The following is an 18937-nucleotide window of genomic DNA, read 5'->3' as shown; positions in this document are numbered from 1 at the left end:
CAAAAGTGACGCATAGCATGACAAGTGATAAAAATGCGACCGATAGCATACGGAACGGACGGAAACATACCGATAAAAAATGTTAACCGACTAAAACTTCTACCAGCTTATTACTTGGTTGGTATGGTCTGTCGAAATAATGACTTAAACAATACGTACGAGTATTTAATAAACCATGACCAATAACAGTAAAATGATGAAACACATGCAATACAATCTCAATTTCATTGTAATATAATATAAAATGCACTCTAAATATTCAGTCTTGCATTCAGCGTCATCTTGTGTCGGATATGCCGATACAACAGTTATTTGTAAAATGTAGTGCTATCTGTGGTAGCACGATACGTCACAATGTTTTTCGCTACCTCTCTCTTTCTATCTAACTACATACGTCGCAAGAGTAAAAGAGATGGCACCCAAAAGTCCTCGGACATGTTGACCATAAACACTCGTGACATGACTCACGTACGATTGTATTATTTATTTGTTTTGTTGTATTGGTCATCATGGTTTAATATGTGTTTTTAATGTGAAAATTATACCGATTCACTATTGTTACATCAGCCACTCTGACCATAGACTACAGATTTTTATAAATACTATTTCCTTATCTTTGTCCTTTATTATTCTCAAAATGGCCGAAGTGTAAAGATGTGTGTTTAATGTGTTTTCGCAATTTTGCAATAATGGAGCCCAACAACGTTAGTTATTACGAAGAAAACAAATCTACAAGTTCTACAGTCGTATTGGACATCGTTTCACGAGGAGATACAGTGTTTGGTCGCGAAATAGTGATTCCCTTGAACTCTTTCGATTCGATATCAGTGTATCCTTCCTTGAAGTGCTCTAGAAAGTGGTGTAGACTCACTGATAAGCCGTTCCTAGATCCTTGTACAGCAAGATTTTTGGACCCTATGGCAGCCTGAGTGCTAAAATGGCCTAGCATCCTCACAGACTTTGCGTAGTGTCTTAGTAAAATAACGTAACCACAATGCATACTAATCAGTGGCGCAATAGGCGCAATCAGCTCAATTTGAGCCCTATTCCAGCGTTTAACATGTACTCAATAGCAAACTATAGTACCGATACATCAAAGACAGACTTATCAAAGACTTTCGCCGAAGAAATGTTGATACACAACTTGCATATGATGCCAAATCCGCTTCAAAAGAACTTAGCGGACACCATACCAACAGCAGAAAAGCCAAAACCACCATTTACAGGGCCTAAATTGGAGTCTAAAGCATTTCCAGAGCCAAAAATGGAAAAAGAACAGACTAGAACTGAGTATTCTTTTAGTTTTGGTAGTTTTTTCTCGGGGGTTATTAGTGCAATATCGAGCGGCGTTTTTAGGCGTCGCGAGCCAGCGCACCAATACTACGATTGTTTTGATCCCGACCCGAGCTGGCAGACGGCCAGCGAAGCGGATTTAAATAAGTCTACACGCTCGCAGTCGCTCAAGAAAGACGACGCCATGAGTGCGGATTGTCGAAGCGCCGCGGCGCATTGCGAGGACAAACTCAACCGAGTAAGACACTTACTCACCAGCAAACCTGTTCCCACCACCCCAAAATACAGAAGAAAGCCTAAGAGAGTCTTTGTCGAGCCCGGTTCGGTTGAGGAATCCTTCGAAGATGCCTTCTCACCCGAAGACTTTGTCCGACTCTCAAACAGCGACCATATTGAGTACATCAGTCTGTCTAACCATCATAAGGAAGAGGTGATAGAAGCCGCAGCTCTGAAAGTCAAGACGGAGGTGAAGGAAGTTATGGACATCATCCAGGCTCTGCCGGACGCTGAAATTGCTCCAGTAGAAAAAACTAACAGTCAAAATGTAGAAATAAGGGAGGCTAAAGCTAATACTCAAGTAAAATCACAAGTAGATGTGAATGACAGTCAAAAAACTGAATCAAAAGGAACAACAGACAACATAGAAGCTAAAATTGAAGTTAAACCAGATTTACCAAATGTTTTACCTGTAAAAGAAGCGAAAGAAAAACAAGAAGTTATCGCAGCATGCGAAGACAAAGTAAACAGACTAAAAGCTTTACTGCAAAGCCGAAAACCTAAATCTAGAACGAAAACTGAATCAGATTCTGTCTTGGAACCCGTAACAGACATAAAAAACAAAGTACAGGATAAGCACTTTAAAAACCCGGCGAGGAGTACAGATAAAAGAAAGCAATCGCAATTAATTAAGAATATTCAAGACGATATGTGTTTCGGTAACTCTTTAGACACTGAAGTCTCAAGCCCTGATAATTCTCCGATATTACCACCGACTAAGCTTAGTGATGTAATCAACTTACCGAAGCTGATACCTGAGCCGGAACCTGAATATTTTGATGAAGTCCATGGTCGCTTCCGTTCTACGTCAACAGACAGTGACGACTCATTCCAAATAGTGTTCACCGACAGCCCGAAAGCGGCAAGACACTGCGCAGTATCCGACTGCGACTCCGAAGACTCCTTCATCGTCTTCGAGGACTCGCCAGACAGCTGCTACACATCTCACGATGTGTTTGGTGACTCCACAGTCGATAGCGACTCTGATTCGGATGTTAGTGACTCAGGTGTGTCATGTAAATTGTCGCATTCGCTGACCCGGACCGTTGGGGATTTGACGGATGACAGTTTGTTTGACGATACAGTGCGGGAGGAGAGTGGGGATGAAGTGGACAGTGTGACAGTTTGTGAGGAGTTGGATTTGGCAGAGGAGGTGAACACAGGATTGCTTCTGAATGACGCTAAGAAACTATTGAGAAGACAGCAGCCACCTAAGAAGGTGAGTGTTTTTTTACTTGATTTTGATGTTTTGGGTTTGACTAACTTGGGGAAACGATTTTTCTTACTAGTTTAGATTTTAGATTCCAAAAGACTTATTAGTTTAGTTCTGTTATTCATGAGATACAGAACCAGTATAAATATACATCATTATGGCTACAATGTTATGTATATGCATATGCATGAAACAAATATATCTGCCTATTGATTACGAGTTTACGTGCCTATATCGAAAAATTCGATTGAAAATAGTGCGGTCACTAGCACGTAAAGTATCATCAGATATATCGGAGCGGTCTAGGCGCTCACAAATATCTGAACACGCCTCTATTGTCGAAGCGTTAGAGTGCGTGTTCAGATATTGTGAACACCTTGGCCGCTCCGATATATCTGATGGCGTCTGTAGTGTAAATATATAAATCGACCAATGAATCACAATCCACACAAGAACATGTTACACATAAAGGATAATAATGAATTAGCAATAATTTCCGGAACCTGTCAATTGACCTTGAAAAGTATCAACACACTGACTGACCTTTTGTGGACGTGTGTCATCGCAAGGTTTAGTTAATACTTTATAGTCACTACACCTTATAAAACGAAGTCCCCCGCCGCGCCTCAAAAACGACTGAACGGATTTTCATACGATCAATAGAGTGATTCTTGAGGAAAGTTTAGGTGTATAATTTGTTGTTTTGTGTAACCCGTGCGAAGCCGGGGCGAGTCGCTAGTACATATAATATAAAATAGTCGTTATGTACCTTTAATATGTGCAAAAGTCTTTAAAGTTAAAAACATACCACTCAAAGTCATAACCCTCCTTTTGCTTCGCCGTAGTCGGGTAATTACATTTCTGTAAAATTTACCGCCTGAACCACATAGATGAAATATTCAAAATTAATAACTAGAGGAAAAGTGGACAAATAAATATTAGAGACGCACCGGATATCAGGTTACTATCCGGTATCCGGCCTATCCGGCCGTTATTTTAGTATCCGGCCGGATACCTGATAGCGACCTACTATCCGGCCGGATACCGGATAGTAAAATTAACACATTTTGGGGTAAAAAATGGAATCTGAAACAGTCACGGTCACGGTCATAGTCGAATCAGTTTATTCTTTTAAAACAATATTAACTTAATATTTTTTTAATAAAACAATTTTAATTAAGTTTGATGATCATTAAAAAAACGAATTATTTGTCTTTAATATTGGAAATCCATCAAAGGCAAATTGTGATACGTTAATGACATGATAAAACTCGTTACGATCCTAGAAATGTGTCCGCGCGAACGTTCACTACGAAACAGGACGACGCGCACCTGCAAAACTCAAAATATAGGTATAGTTCCGCCGGCCAAATATCCGGCGGCCGGATACCGGATATTCGGCCAGTGTCCAGGCCGGATATCCGGTATCCGGCCAAACAACTATCCGTTGCATCTCTAACAAATATACTAGGAAATTAGGAATCATATGTTTATTGTTATTAATGACTCATAATTATAGTAACTTTATCTCTTTCGAATAATGTTTACTAATATGGGTACGATCAATACATCCAAGTGGTAGTTTCCATTGAGGGTACAAAACCAAGATTACCTTGTCAATTTGTCTACTTATTTGTATAGTCAGCAACAGAAATTGCTAAGCGGGCTAGGTGTTCAAAATGATCTTGACGCGACTTTATTGTTAATGGCTCCTTTACACGATGGGCCAACGCCGGCCACTCCAAGGGACGCATTTATGCGTTAGAGGGAGCAAGTGATATTGCTATCTCATTCTACTGCATGGCTGCGTCCCTTGGAGTGGCCGGCGTTGGCCCATCGTGTAGAGGAGCCATAAGGGAATACGAGCGTGTCAAGGTAATTTAGAACACCTCGCCCGCTTAGCAACTTCTGCTGCTGACTAGGTATGCAATAGACCTATATTTATGTGAAATTATAGGCGCAGGTGAAGGCCCAATGAAAAAATCTCGTAATTTTATCAAATTTTCTTCATATATGGGTCAATTCATTACAGTCCAAAACAATTCTTACGTTACTCTATAAAACACTTTGCATTGCTAAAATATGTGATTGCCACCACTTCCTGCAAGACAGAGGTAGCATGTTACGTTACCGTGCACTTGTAATGTTGCATGCAATCATTGCGTGTTCAAGTGATAAAAATACAATAAAACAATAAGAATGAATGGAAACATTTCCGGTAAAGACTTAAAGGTCGGTTACACCAATCGGTCCGTCACTGTAAAGGTTCCGTCACACAGGCGGTTTTTCCGGGCGAGACGTGAGCGGGGCGCGCCGCTTTTACATATAAAACGCTCACGTCCCGCCCGGAAAACGCGCCTGTGTGACGGGACCTTTAAAGCGTTCGCGTGCGCTAAAACGTCACGCAAGCGGTGTGCCGTCTCTCTTAAACATCTGTATATTACAGCGCGCACGTACAGGCATGTGGTGTGCACAGGCGCTTAGTAAAACTAAGTCTAGATAAACACTGTTAGAAACAACAGTCCTCGAATCTTCTGGGTATTGAATCTCAGCAAAAACAACTCCATTAATTAAACGCTACTTTTTAGCTACATTTGATTCGTTTAAACATTTTGACAGATAGCGTGCACCGTGTGCCAAAAGTATTACGTCTTATACAATCGGAATCGGATCGTATTTATTCTGCTTTTTATTCATGTTCAGTTGGCACGACAACGAACATAAATCTGGGGTCGATATACGATAGATTACATTGTGAGATTGCAACGTCACGATAACACGGAAACGTGTAAGACTCGAGCCTTTTAAAGTCAAATTTAAACTATAAACGCCCTAATATTAGGGCGGTTTCAGACTAGCGTTTTATACGCGCGCGCGTCGTTTTCAATTCAATTCAATCTTTGGGTAATATGGCTCCATCGATACTATCGATGATTTCGCCAACGTCAAAGTGGATCCCACGTGGGATTGAATTAATATTATTTGTAATAAAATTCTGCCAGTGTACGGTATAAAAGTATAAAATTATGGCCTCTAGCCAGCCACGGTTAGAAGTAGAAATACCAAAATAAATGCTCTAGGGCACGACGTTGTTCGGTAGTAGGGGTTCTCAGTTCTTGTAAGGCAATAGCTGGACTTTACAAGAACCCACGTGGGCCTCCCGGCGTTGACGCCAGAATGGTGGTTAAACGCGTTTCATGATTATATCATTCATTATCTGCACACTTCCACATTAGTTTACTGCATAATACGCTATCAATATTACACTTTAAACAATATTAATAAGCAAAAACAAAGAAATTAATCACGAGGCGATGTTACCAAAATGGCGGTCGACGAATAACCCGAGCGTCGTTTTTGTAAGCGCGTGTAGGCGCGTGTTAGACTAAAGGTTCCGTCACACAGGCGCGTTTTCCAGGCGGGGCGTGAGCGGAGCGCGCCGCTTTTACTTATAAAACGCTCACACCCCGCCCGGAAAACGCGCCTGTGTGACGGAACCTTAAGTGTAGTATAAAGCGCCGTACACACGCAGAGTCGCAGACAAAAACACTACTCTTACGCCTGTTTCTTTAAATTAATTTCGAAGTCTTCATATAATTGGTGGCCGCGGTGATTAGTCTAAATGATGCAGTTGCTAATGAGTGTAATGACTTTGTTTTTATACAACCTGGACCCTTAACGATAATTACATTTAATGATAAACAGATAAAGTAATGAATGACTTAAAATGCTTGAAATACTTTGTTGTTGTTTAACAAAGGATATGTCTGTTTAAAGGTTATCGTGTATTATGTCTTCAATTTCATCTTAAATATTTTGTATTAGAGGCTCTGTGAGGTGTAGACTTTCGGGAACCCCCTGGCTCCACTAATCGTCTCTTTTTACTTGGGGATTCTTTTAATTATGCCGTCTTTCATGCGTATGTAGGTAATCATCATCATCAGTATTTTGAGGAGGTAGTCTAGAGCCTACATCGACTGCGATGACTATATAGACCAATGGCCGATCGGCATTTCTTGCCGCATCGATCACAGATGTATATTGCGTGTGCTGCCGTGACGTTGGAAGCATTCTTTTCGCTTGGTATGTAAGGGTATGCCATTTCGTGACTTTGTTGTTATGTTACCTGTTATTCTCTTTACTTATTTTTGGTCACGAATAAACGCTCTCTATTCTATTCTATTCTATAATAGGGTATTTCACTGTACATATTTAAGATAAATTATTTTACACCATGCATTAAACAAAGCACCAGAAGATTAATGGAGAAACGTAGACAGCAGTTATTTTTAGCCACACTATTTATTTTAAAACCCGTATAAAACTATAAACAGTAGGTAATTTGATTCTGACGTCACATGCTAGTGTTTCATATAAATTCCATAGTAGCCTAATCGTTTTGACAGTTCGAAAAAAGAAACTGATTTGACTAGTACTTAGTATATAATAGTTCTATTATTATGGGTTGTGGCGCGGACCTGACAATGAAAATGGTCACAATGGTAAAACGTGGGCCAGCTATGTCGCGTACTCGCGTCATACAAGACAACAGATTTATTACCTTTTTGGTGTCAGTCCGTCAAAAAAGCCTATGGCGTCCGTCAATTCATCATGGCGTTCGTGGAATATTTTGGCACGCGCTCGACATTGGAATTATATTCCAATGGCCGACATGACGAGTGTTTGAGGCGACCAGTATACGAGGGTGAATCAAAAAGTCCTTAGAAATAGGGTCAAAAACAAACGAATATCATTTTTATTTTTTTTACTTTTCAACATAATTTCCTTCTTGTTCTATACATTTATTATACCGTTTTTCAAGTTTTTTTAATCCATCATAAAAAACGATTTTTCTTGAGTCTCAAAAAACTCCTCTACGGCACCCATGACCGCGTTGTTGTCGTCAAATTTAGTTCCGCGAATGTGCTCCTTTAGTTTCGGAAACAAGTGGAAATCACTAGGAGCTAAGTCTGGCGAGTAGGGCGGATGATCAAAGATCTCAAAACCAGCTTGGCGGATTGCAGTGAGAGCCATTTGTGATCGATGAGCCGGAGCATTATCATGGTGAAAAAGCACTCCCGCACTCAATTTTCCTCGACGTTTTTCTTTGATTGCTTGACGCACTTTTGGTATCAAATCGGTGTAATAGGCACCTGTAATGGTTTTCCCTTTAGGCAGATAATCAATAAAAAGGATTCCTTCTGCATACCAGAAAACTGAGGCCATAACTTTACCTGCTGTCGGAAATACTCTAAATTTCTTTATTGGAGGGGAGGATGGCCGTTTCCAGGACATGCTTTGCTTTTTTGTTTCAGGGTCAAAATGGTGAACCCATGTTTCGTCCATTGTTACGAAACGACGATAAAAAGTGTCCGGACCATGCAAGATTTTCTTTAGATTCCGCTTCGAAACTTCTAAACGCAAGTCTTTGTTAGCCTGCGTTAACATTCGCGGAACCCATCTTGCTGACACTTTTTTAAAACCCAAAACATCGGTTAGTATTGAATGTACGCTACCAAACGAAATCTTTAGAGTCTCTGCTATGTATTTAATTGTTAGTCGCCGGTCGTCCAAAACCATTTTCTCAATTTTTTCAACGGTTTTTGCGTTAACTGAGGTAGATGGCCGGCCGGAGCGGGGGTCGTCTTCGCAGCTAGATCTGCCTCTTTTAAACTCGGCAACCCAGAAAGCGACGGTGGAATAGGATACAGCACTAGTGCCTACGGTTTGCTGAATATCCAAAAAAATTTCCTTGGTAGTCATTTTTTTCATACACAAGTACTTTATCACGGCACGTAACTCATTTTTTCCATAATGGGACGTTTTAGTCGACTTATTTCGCAAAATATTGATTTACCATGTAACGGCGGGAACAATTCGAATGAAACCAACTGTCAAATATTACGTTATAATGACATTTCAAAATAAAAAAAAACTTCATTTAAAAACTTTTTATAAACAGCCAGTTCTAAGGACTTTTTGATTCACCCTCGTAATAAGACAGACACAACTACACATTTAAGGGGCCCACTGAGTCCGCCGGACGATATCGGCCTGTCAGTTGTTCGGAACTGTCACCTTTTTCGTTTAACTGACAGGCCGTTATCGTCCGGCGCACTGGTAATCAGTGGGCCCCTTTAGATATACAAAAAACCTGCAAGTGCGAGTCGGACTCGCGCACGAAGGGTTCCGTACGATTACGCAAAAAACGGCAATAAACACGTTGTATGGGAGCCCCACTTAAATAATATTTTATTCCGTTTTTAGTATTTTTGGTTATAGTGGCAACAGAAATACATCATCTGTGAAAATTCGAACTGTCTATCTATCACGGTTCATGAGATACAGTCTGGTGACAGACCATGGTGGTGGTGGTGACAGATGGCCAGTGGAGTCTTAAAGCCTGTGCACACCGGGTGCGTGTGCGTAGAGTAGGCGTGCGCGTTGTAATATACAGTTCTTTATGAGAGACGACGCACCGCTGGCGTGACGTGTGCGTGTGCGTCTCCAACATTTTAGCGCACGTGCACGTCTACGCACACGCAGCCGGTGTGGCCTGGCTTTTATTGGCTCGACGCGCCGCGCGCCGTTCCCGTCCAGTACGCGCCTTTTGCTCGCTCATTATGTGTGACGTTATCTATGAAAAGGGACCTTATTTTCGATGGCGCTTACGCCATTATTAACGATGCTCTGATATAAATAGAATGCCGCGCGACGCTGAGCGGCGTAAGCGCCATCGACAATAACGTCCCTTTTCATAGATAATGCCCCATATGTGGAATTGTGGACGAATGGATATTGGATTATAGTTTTTCGTTGATAAGAATGTGTCCAGTATATCTACGCAGTGACGTGTGAGATTTTATCGCTTTGGCAGTTTAGTGTACGAACGTAACGAACGACTAATGAATGAATGTGACACACATACTTAGGAGGGATGTCTTGTTATCTCGTCTCGTGTTAGTGAAATATGACCTTGAATGACGTCACGTTGGAATTCTCGTCTCTGTCCACAGTTGATCTACCTATAGTTGGTCAAACCAATTTGTCAGTAAATAAGAACAAAAAAACTATACTCATCCTTTTCTTTTGGGTGCAAGTAATACTAGTGTAAGACAAAAACAGTATGATTCTCTCTATGTTTGAAATGAGACAGTCCTTTGACAAACTATATCTAATATTATACAGAACGTTTTTTTAAGGCGCTAGTGGCCTAGCGGTAAGAGCGTGCGATTGCAATCCGGAGGTCGCGGGTTTAAATCCCGGGTCCTACCAATGAGTTTTTCGGAACTTATGTACGAAATATCATTAGATATTTACCAGGCGCTTTTCCGTGAAGGAAAACATCGTGAGGAAACCGGACTAGGGATTGCAGAACCGGTACTATTTAAAAGAACCGGGATTTTCGGTACCGGGCAAAAATGGAACCGGGATTTCCCGGTATTTTCGGTACTTTCGGGACTGCCTTCAAAAATTAGTTTTCACATCAATTTTCAGTAAAAAAAAAAGCGTAAAACGACCACGAATCTTTCTTAAAACAATAAAAAAGTAGCACAGTGAAGGTACACACTTCTTTTGTACCATAATATGTGTCTTTAAGTCACACAATCATTAATATAATTTGTTTTTTTTTCCTAAACTACATGATATTTTTACTATCTTTGTTGAATGGCAAAAACTGAATTGTGGCTCAGTAATAACATCATTTTTTTTAAATATGTAAGACGTTTTGTGAAAAAGGATAAAAAAATTGATAATTTTCGAACATATAATAACAGAACTATCAATACGACAAATCAAGAAATTATTCAGCCACAATTATTAATATATTTACAATATCATTATCATATGTGAGTTTCTTATACCGTGTTTGAATTTGAATTAAAAGTAGTATTTTATTAATTACAACATTGTCTCTATTTTTGCTTCTAGTTAGTATACAAATATGAAATAACTAATTGTTCGTATAAAATTATTTATCGTACAAACATTTATGCCCTTAAAGTATCAAATTACGCAATTTTATATTGTCGGCTTTGTCAAAGCCATTGACATTTTTTTAAATTTATTTTAATGTAGTGGTCAGCCGTAAAAGTATTACCATCAGCCTTAGATTGATAAAATATATTTATTTTCCTTATAAAACATGATATTTCATGCTAAGTAACAGGAAGCAGTCAAATATTGTACCGGAAATTTTAGTCCCGAAAATCCGGATTTTAATTTTGAAATCCCGGTTCTTTGCTTGGCTCTAAATCCCGGGAATTCCCGGTACTTTCGGTACCGGTATTTCCCGGGAGCAAACCCTAAACCGGACTAATCCCAATAAGGGCCTAGTTTACCCTCTGGGTTGGAACTGTTGGAAGGTCAGATGGCAATCGCTTTCGTAAAACAGAGTGCCCACGCCAATTCCTGCGATTAGTTGCCAAGCGGACCCCAGGCTCCCATGAGCCGTTGCAAAATGCCGGGACAACGCGAGGAAGATGACGATTATGTTTGACCGTATTCAAAATCACCATGTTTTTGTACAATTTATCAAAAATGCTTTATGCCAGCCTTTTGAGAGGAATGTATGGTATTCCCAATGTATGTGTGATTGTGTATTTTGTAGTGACGCGAGCAGAAGGCGTGACCGTTTTATCAGCTTGATAAATTCACACCTGCACTCACTATTTGTACCTATACAACTACACATGTGTTGTCACGAACATGTTTCAATTTAATTAGTTTTTGATAAGAAAATCGTACATTGCTTGTAATTCTTAACGACAAAAAAGTTTTTAGTACATATATAGGACCGTGCGCGCTACGACGCCATCTTGTGGCCTAAATTGGCAACTTAAACTTGAGATTGACACTTCCCGCATCCTATAGAAGTGGTCTACGCGTGCCTCCGTGAGGGACAAAACATACGCAATGCGACGCTATGCGGCTATGATTGGTCGAATTTATTTGTTATGGTGGGCAACAAATAAATTCGACCAATCATCATACTAATTTACGGTGGGGAATAAAAAAAAAGTGAGACTGTGACAAGGACAAACAATAATAGCGCTTTCGCTGCTACTCCTACTGAAAGATAGACAAGACTATCCCGTTCTATCAGTTATCCCCACCACTCATGCCAAATCCAGTTTAATACCCGTAAGCTAGGTACGACACTATTCGTGAGTAGGTATCTAAGTAACGGAACTGCACGTCTTGGAGGATATAATCAAACGGAGACGCCATGTCTGTAATTTTCTGTACAAAACAGTCTGCCGATTTTTGCGGGGGAGGGGAACGTCAAATGTATGCGTAACGTAAAAATAGCCATGTCAGATAAACATCAGTCCATACATTGTGTATGACCGTTGGCCGCCTATTTTCGACAGAGGGGAAAGCCTGTTAATGGCTACTGCGTTTAGTTGTATCCTCCAAGCTGCACGTAGATAAAAAAAGTACCGATTTATCTATACTACCACTCCCACGTCTCAACCGACTATCAGCTCGTCACACGTCAATATCTTGCTCGAAAAACATTTAAAACTCGTAAATGCGCGTTTTCCTAGAGACTAGACCTAAGCTAGATCGATTTTTCGGCCCCGCAAACACCCATATAGCAAATTTCATCGAAATCGTTAGAGCCGTTTGCGAGATCCCCGAAATATATAAAAGATAAAGAAAAAATCCATTTATTCAAGTCCTCATATCCTCTGTTGGATCGCTTTTGCATCGTCAATATCTACATTACACAAGAATCGCTCGTTTAAAGGTACTTATAAGATACTAGCAACCCGCCCCGGCTTCGCGCGGGTTAACAAATTATACATAAACCTTCCTCTTGAATCACTCTATCTATTTAAAAAAACCACATCAAAATCCGTTGCGTAGTTTTAAAGATCTAAACATACATACAGACAGACAGACAGACAGCGGGAAGCGACTTTGTTTTATAGTATGTAGTGATGTATTACAAATAGATCATTGATCCAAAGTCTAATTCAGCAGTTCACACGCAATATATGACACATAACCGTCATGTGGGAAAGAGTCGGCAATATTGTAATCATGCTGTAGTAAGAAAGAGACAAAAGCTTTATGCCACGTCATTCTGAGTGTAAAACAAGGTTTACTTGTGCAAGGGATGAATCAAGTGGGTAAATTGTCGGGGTCACTGACTTTTTACTAGTTACAAAGGTGACGTTCTACGGGAAAAGGTACCTTATGGCGGCTGGCGCTTACGTCGCATAGCACCGCAATAATATTATTAATAGTATACTATATAATACTCTGAGTTGTGTAGCCCTTAATTTCATTTATCTATTGCACAAAACCAAAGAAAAATGGACGTAAGGCGGACTTAATGCCAAATGGCCTTCTCTACCAGTAAATCCTGAAATAATACGGCTTGTTTTTCACTGTTGACCGCGTGACCCAATTGACACCGATAACATCAAGACCTGAATGTTCGTGAATACTGTAGCATTGTCTGGAAGGTCGATGAACCCAGATCGGTGACATATTTAGACCGTAACCATCATAAAGTGGGACTAACATGGGCCAATTGCGTCTACCCTACCCTACGGTTACCAGTACCAGATACAAATTTTGAATTAACCTGTCATAGGGGCTACTCCGTCCACGAGCGTATATTTCTTTGCTTTACAATCGTAGTAAAAAAACCATTGCTTTTGATTGCTGAAACTAAGGGCCATCCCACATCTCGCGTCTTTCGAGCGTCGGCGTCTACAACTCTATGGTCGAACGTCGACGCAACGTCATTTTCCATAGCGCTGACCAGACGCCGACGCTCGAAAGACGCTAGATGTGGGGTGGCCCTAAAAGCAATCGCTGCTTTGTCGATGAAATTATAAATTTTGTTCGTTGTTTGAGAAAAACGCTAGTAGACGGAATAGTCCCTATGACGGAATTAGCCACATTGACCTTATCTGACAAAATTCCTGATGTGCTAATATTTTGGTGCCGGCTGCGTCAATTCATATATAATAACCAGGGGTCGGACAAAAAGTGCGGATGACGTCAAACCACTTATAGGATGATTTCAAATAGTATTTTTGATTTTCATAAACAATTATCACTTATCATTTATCAACCTCTTTATTAAACGATATCCCCACTTGAAATGAGTAAGTACGTTTTTGACTGACACATTGTCAATCAGGCCCCTATTTCACCAAGCTGACAGGTACGACAATTGTCAAAAAAATGTTTCAACCTTTGTTTCACCACGCCGACATTTGTCAGTGACATATGTCGAGTGACAATTGTCAAGTGACAGGTGACAGATGACAATTACGTAAATTGTTTTGTATAGAACTTCATATAAACATGACAGGTAGTTTGGTACAATTGTCCATCTTAAATTTAATGACAATTATTTTGTGAAACAAGGGTAATATTTACTAGTCGACATATTTGTCAATTCTTCACAAGAGATCGTTAATTGCTTTCGATGTGCCGTGTTGTCATCACTAACATGATATTGATTGAGATCCCATCTGTGTCCCGACCCCATCTAATGCAGCGTATACCTACATTATTTGTTGACAAGGCGTCAAAGAATTATTTTTTTGTTTGTTGTTTTAAGTATTTTTTTCTGCAAATGCAAAGTCAGTGCGGTCAAAGTAGGAATCTATTCGTACTTTAAATATTCCCTTGTATAAGAATATCACCACTAATAATATTGCTTTCGCGGATATTCATTTTCTAACTAAACAAATCCCTAACTTTACTGTTAGTGCCCAACTTCGCCCAAGTAAATTATTAAAAAAACAATACCTACCTAAACATACCTAATTTCGCTACCGGTCCCCAACTTCGCATTATAATTTTAAATTATGAAAACTTATTCCAAATCCTAAATGTTGAATTACTAAACGCCTTCATAGGCAACAATTACAATTTATAATGGAATTATGATTTAATGCTAGTTAAGAAGAATTTAATAGCGATTTAAAGCGATTTTTATTTGTACCCTAAAGGCGAATTTAGGGTACAAAGTTTTGCCAACGTTTATTTTCAATGAACTGCAACATTGATAACGGGGTTTGCTAACAACGAAAACACTACAATTGTCACCCAAGCCTGACACAGCTCCGATCTCATGTCAAGAATTACCGACAAATTGACAAATATGTCGACTTATAAAAACTACTCTTGTTTCACCAAATCATTGTCATTAAATGAAAGATGGACAATTGTAACTAAATGCCTGTCATGTCTATAAGCACTTCTATACAAAAATAGTTTACGAAGTTGTCACTTGTCACCTGTCACTTGACAATTGTGACTCGACATATGTCACTGACAAATGTCGGCGTGGTGAAATAGGGGCCGGATGAACAATAAATTGACTTCGTTATTGTTTAGCTATTGTATCTTCACGATTATATTTAGCTAAAATGTATATTTACTAATGTATAAGAAAACGCTCTAAAATGTCATCTGTACTCGAATATTGTGGCAATTTTCCGTTTTTGGAGGTACGTGACAAACACGTATACTGCTCTTGCTGTAATCAAGATATACCAACGAAGACATTTATTTTATTCACTACATCACCCTACCACCTGTATTATTAATTCCATGGATTTATTTACGATTATTTTGTTACTTCATTAATACTACTTTGTTACTACATGTCACACGGAAGTTTAAATACAAACTCAAACATCATCCTGTGTGCAAGATTACGTCATTTTTACGTGATCGGCACTTTTTGTCCGACCCCTGATAATAACTAGCGACCCGCCCCGGCTTCGGGTTAACAAATTATACATAAACCTTCCTCTTGAATCAGTCTATCTATTACAAAAACGGCATCAAAATCCGTTGCGTAGTTTTAAAGATCTAAGCATACATACAGACACACTGCGGAAAGCGACTTTTTATGCTATGTAGGTATGTAGTGAAGTGATACCTAGTCGTAATCACGTAGAATCTCTCTATTAGGGAGTTAAAAAGTCAACTTACTCGTATACTGGAGCTAATTATAGTAGAGTTGTTTTATACAGTAAAACTAACTGCATACAGATAACCTTATCGCAATACGAACCACTTATTTCATCATTTTACTGGTTGTACTTGGTTTCTGAGGGTTTGAAAGTAATGTAGAGGATATATTATAGTCAGGGACTTTTGTGACGTGTAAAATACCTTAGCATAAGTATTTTACTCGTAACCTCGTGAGTCTAAATGTACATTAAAATGTACATATTCGTTGCAATCTAATTTGAACCTTACATGAAACAAATAAAGTAGCATTTCTCTTATTTCATTGCGTGTTAATAAACGAAATTCGTTCCAATTTACTTATAGAACAAGGTTCAAATTAGAAATTGGAAAACTTGGTGCATAAGTGCCGAAAAACTCATTGGTACGACTGTACGAGCCAGGGTTTGAACCTGCGACCTCCGGATTGCAAGTCACACGCTCTTACCGCTGTCTGCAAGGCCACCAGAGCTGTCTGCAATGTCTAAATATAGTATGTGTACATCGCCATCAGATATATCGGAGCGGCCAAGGTGTTCGCAATATCTGAACACGCACTCTAGCGCCCTGATAATAGTGTTCAGATATTTGTGAGCGCCTTCGCCGCTCTGATATATCTGATCGCGACTGTAATTAGAAATGTGTATCTTTCGAAGCAACGTCGTTACTCGATGAATTGTATGGTTTCATTGACCCAGTCCCCTGTCGTGTCATCTCGTGACGTCACGCGTGACTCATCCGGGTGTTTACACTTGGACTTCATTGCCAATCATGAGTCTCATGACGTAGACTTTTTTTAATCGTTACGTCATAGTCTGGAAATCGGCAGAGTGTAAACAAAATGCGTTGAGTCCTTGTAAGTCTAAGTTTTACAGTTACATTCATCGGGGAACATACGTAAATAAATGTTTACAATTTGACACAGATCCATTTAGCCCCACAGTAAGCATAGAGCTTAAAAAAACAATGATTGTCTAATTATAAAGATATAAAGGCATATACAATGGACGCTTGGCCAGTTGTCAAAACAATGCTCCTTTGTTTTAGCGCGCAAGATGACTTTAAAGATATATGAATAACTAATCATCAACCCGCGACTTTGTAGTTTGTATGGTCGAAAGTATTAATTTATGACCCACTTCGTACATTGTCACATTGACAATAAATATGAAAGTCGCTAGTCGCTCATACAAGGTACAAAATGGGTCAAATTTAGACATAAGACTAAATGTCTACCAAGGTTAAGAGGTTAGCTATATAAAAAGACATCGGTTTGAATCTGTCTTTTGCCACTGGCGAACTCGGTTACTTATAAAGTTAAGAATATAAGGTCCAATATAACAAGGCTTTAATGACAATTTCTTTCCTTTCAGGTGTCCTTCTCGGAGAAGCCTCCAAAAGTGCACGTAATGAGGGTGTGGTCGTTCGCGGCGAGGCAGGCGCGCCGAGGCAACTGGGAGCAGGATGCTATGGACCGGGACAGATTTAAGCGGAAGTGAGTATTGCACATTTAGTTGCCAATTGGCAACGTTATAACACTGAAATGCAACCATATCGGCAAGTTTTCGGCACATTTTTAGCATGAACTGATCATTGACTTTTTCTTTCTTCAGGATTGCGGACGTGGACATGGCAGTATCGTGGGTGCTGAAGCCCCAACACCGGCGCCGAATCATGTTCCAGCGTTTCATGCCATGGTGGAACAAGCAGAGACGACTGGAAGTAGAAGAGAGGAAGCGGAAGCAAGAAGAAGATAGGCTAGCAGAAGAGAAGAGAATAGAAGATGAGAGGATAGAAGAAGAAAGGTTAACAGCTGAGAAAGATGAAGGTAAGGATGTTAGTAGAGATGTAAATGAAGGAAATACAGAAAGTGGAAATAGTGTTGAAGTAAAAGTTGATGGGGTTGATAACGATTTAAATAATATTAATGGAGTTTATGAAAATGGCTTAATCAATGAGAAAGTAGATAACGCAGATCTTGATGTTAATAACGAGAAATTAACGAGTAAAAGTAAATTACAATTGAAAACACTGGAAAATAAAGTTGGTAATAATATAAATCTTAATGTTGGTGACAAAGATTGTGAACCTAAATTAGATGAAACACATGAAAAAGTAAATGATGTAAAGATAGATTTAAATGTAGATAAAATAGCGAAATCATTGGCGAAGTGCGATTTTTATGACAAATCCGAGTCGAAGGCGAATTCTATTTTAGCATCCAAACTTGTTGTAGACACATGACACTCTCTCATTATGTCGATGTAACTGTCAAATACATTCAAAAAATCTACAAAAATATTTTAGGTTGATGAATTTAAGAATTGTATATTTTATTTAGACTGTGTTTTTTTTGGAAAATGCTTACTAATTTTCTATCAAAGCTTTTAGTGTTTAGATCGCACCTAGCAACGTTGCGCTGTTTGCGCTGAAAGTTTTGATTCTTCCGAAAGTTAAGGAATTACAGATTGAAAGTTGCGGAAAGTTTCCAAAAAGTTGATAAAGTTTCCGAAAATTTCAGGAAATTAAGTAAGTTTTCCATTCCGGAAACTTATAAATTTGAAATTCTGTCATGTGAGCGTTGTCCAAAAAAAGTGTACATTTCATTCATGTCTTCAAAATATTGACTTCTTGGGCTCATTTTACTCAGAATCATTTGTACATTCACGCCTCATACATAAAAAAATGTGTCCAAAAAATTCCTTTCCAGGTCGTCACATTCTTGTATGAAATAATTTTTTTTTTTATGAACGTGACGCACTGGACAAAATTTTTTTCATACAAAATTTTGGGACACATTTTTTCATGTATGAGGCGTGAATGTACAAATGATTCTGAGTAAAATGAGCCCAAGAAGTCAATATTTTGAAGACATGAATGAAATGTACACTTTTTTTGGAAAACGCTCATGTGTAAATTTTGCAATTTTAGAAACATTCAACGGTACATCATTTTAAAAGCACCGTGTTTACAAAATGTACCTTTGACTTCTTAAAGTAGGTAAAACCATTTGAAAAAAAAACACGAAAAACTTTAAAAAATCCTCACTTTCCATTTCAATAAATTCAACAAATATTAAGAAAATTAATATATTTATTGTTATTTTTTTGGAAACGCCCCATCACTTTTATTTCACACATTTGCATTTTAATTTTCTTTTAC

At 39.1% G+C, this 18937-nt stretch overlaps 1 protein-coding gene across 1 annotated transcript; it reads left to right on the top strand.

Annotated features, from left to right (window-relative positions):
- The first annotated feature begins 649 nt into the window (after positions 1 to 649).
- On the top strand, positions 650 to 18019 carry LOC134660439 (uncharacterized). Its single transcript, XM_063516182.1, has 3 exons — positions 650 to 2788; positions 17149 to 17270; positions 17389 to 18019. Exons 1-3 carry the CDS (start codon positions 995 to 997, stop codon positions 18017 to 18019), a joined length of 2547 nt encoding a protein of 848 aa, XP_063372252.1. The 5' UTR covers positions 650 to 994.
- Positions 18020 to 18937: the final 918 nt, after the last annotated feature.

This window comes from Cydia amplana, chromosome 27 (genome assembly GCF_948474715.1).
Source record: "Cydia amplana chromosome 27, ilCydAmpl1.1, whole genome shotgun sequence".
In the NCBI taxonomy this organism is placed as follows: Eukaryota; Metazoa; Arthropoda; class Insecta; order Lepidoptera; family Tortricidae; genus Cydia; species Cydia amplana.
The sequence above is the reverse complement of the archived record's forward strand: the minus strand, read 5'-3'. Positions and strand labels throughout refer to the sequence as shown.

Coding starts and splice junctions, on each gene's coding strand:
- LOC134660439 (XM_063516182.1), top strand. CDS start 995: ATGCATACTAATCAGTGGCGCAATAGGCGCAATCAGCTCAATTTGAGC. Junction 2,789..17,148: donor GACAGCAGCCACCTAAGAAG/GTGAGTGTTTTT, acceptor CTTTCCTTTCAG/GTGTCCTTCTCGGAGAAGCC. Junction 17,271..17,388: donor CGGGACAGATTTAAGCGGAA/GTGAGTATTGCA, acceptor TTCTTTCTTCAG/GATTGCGGACGTGGACATGG.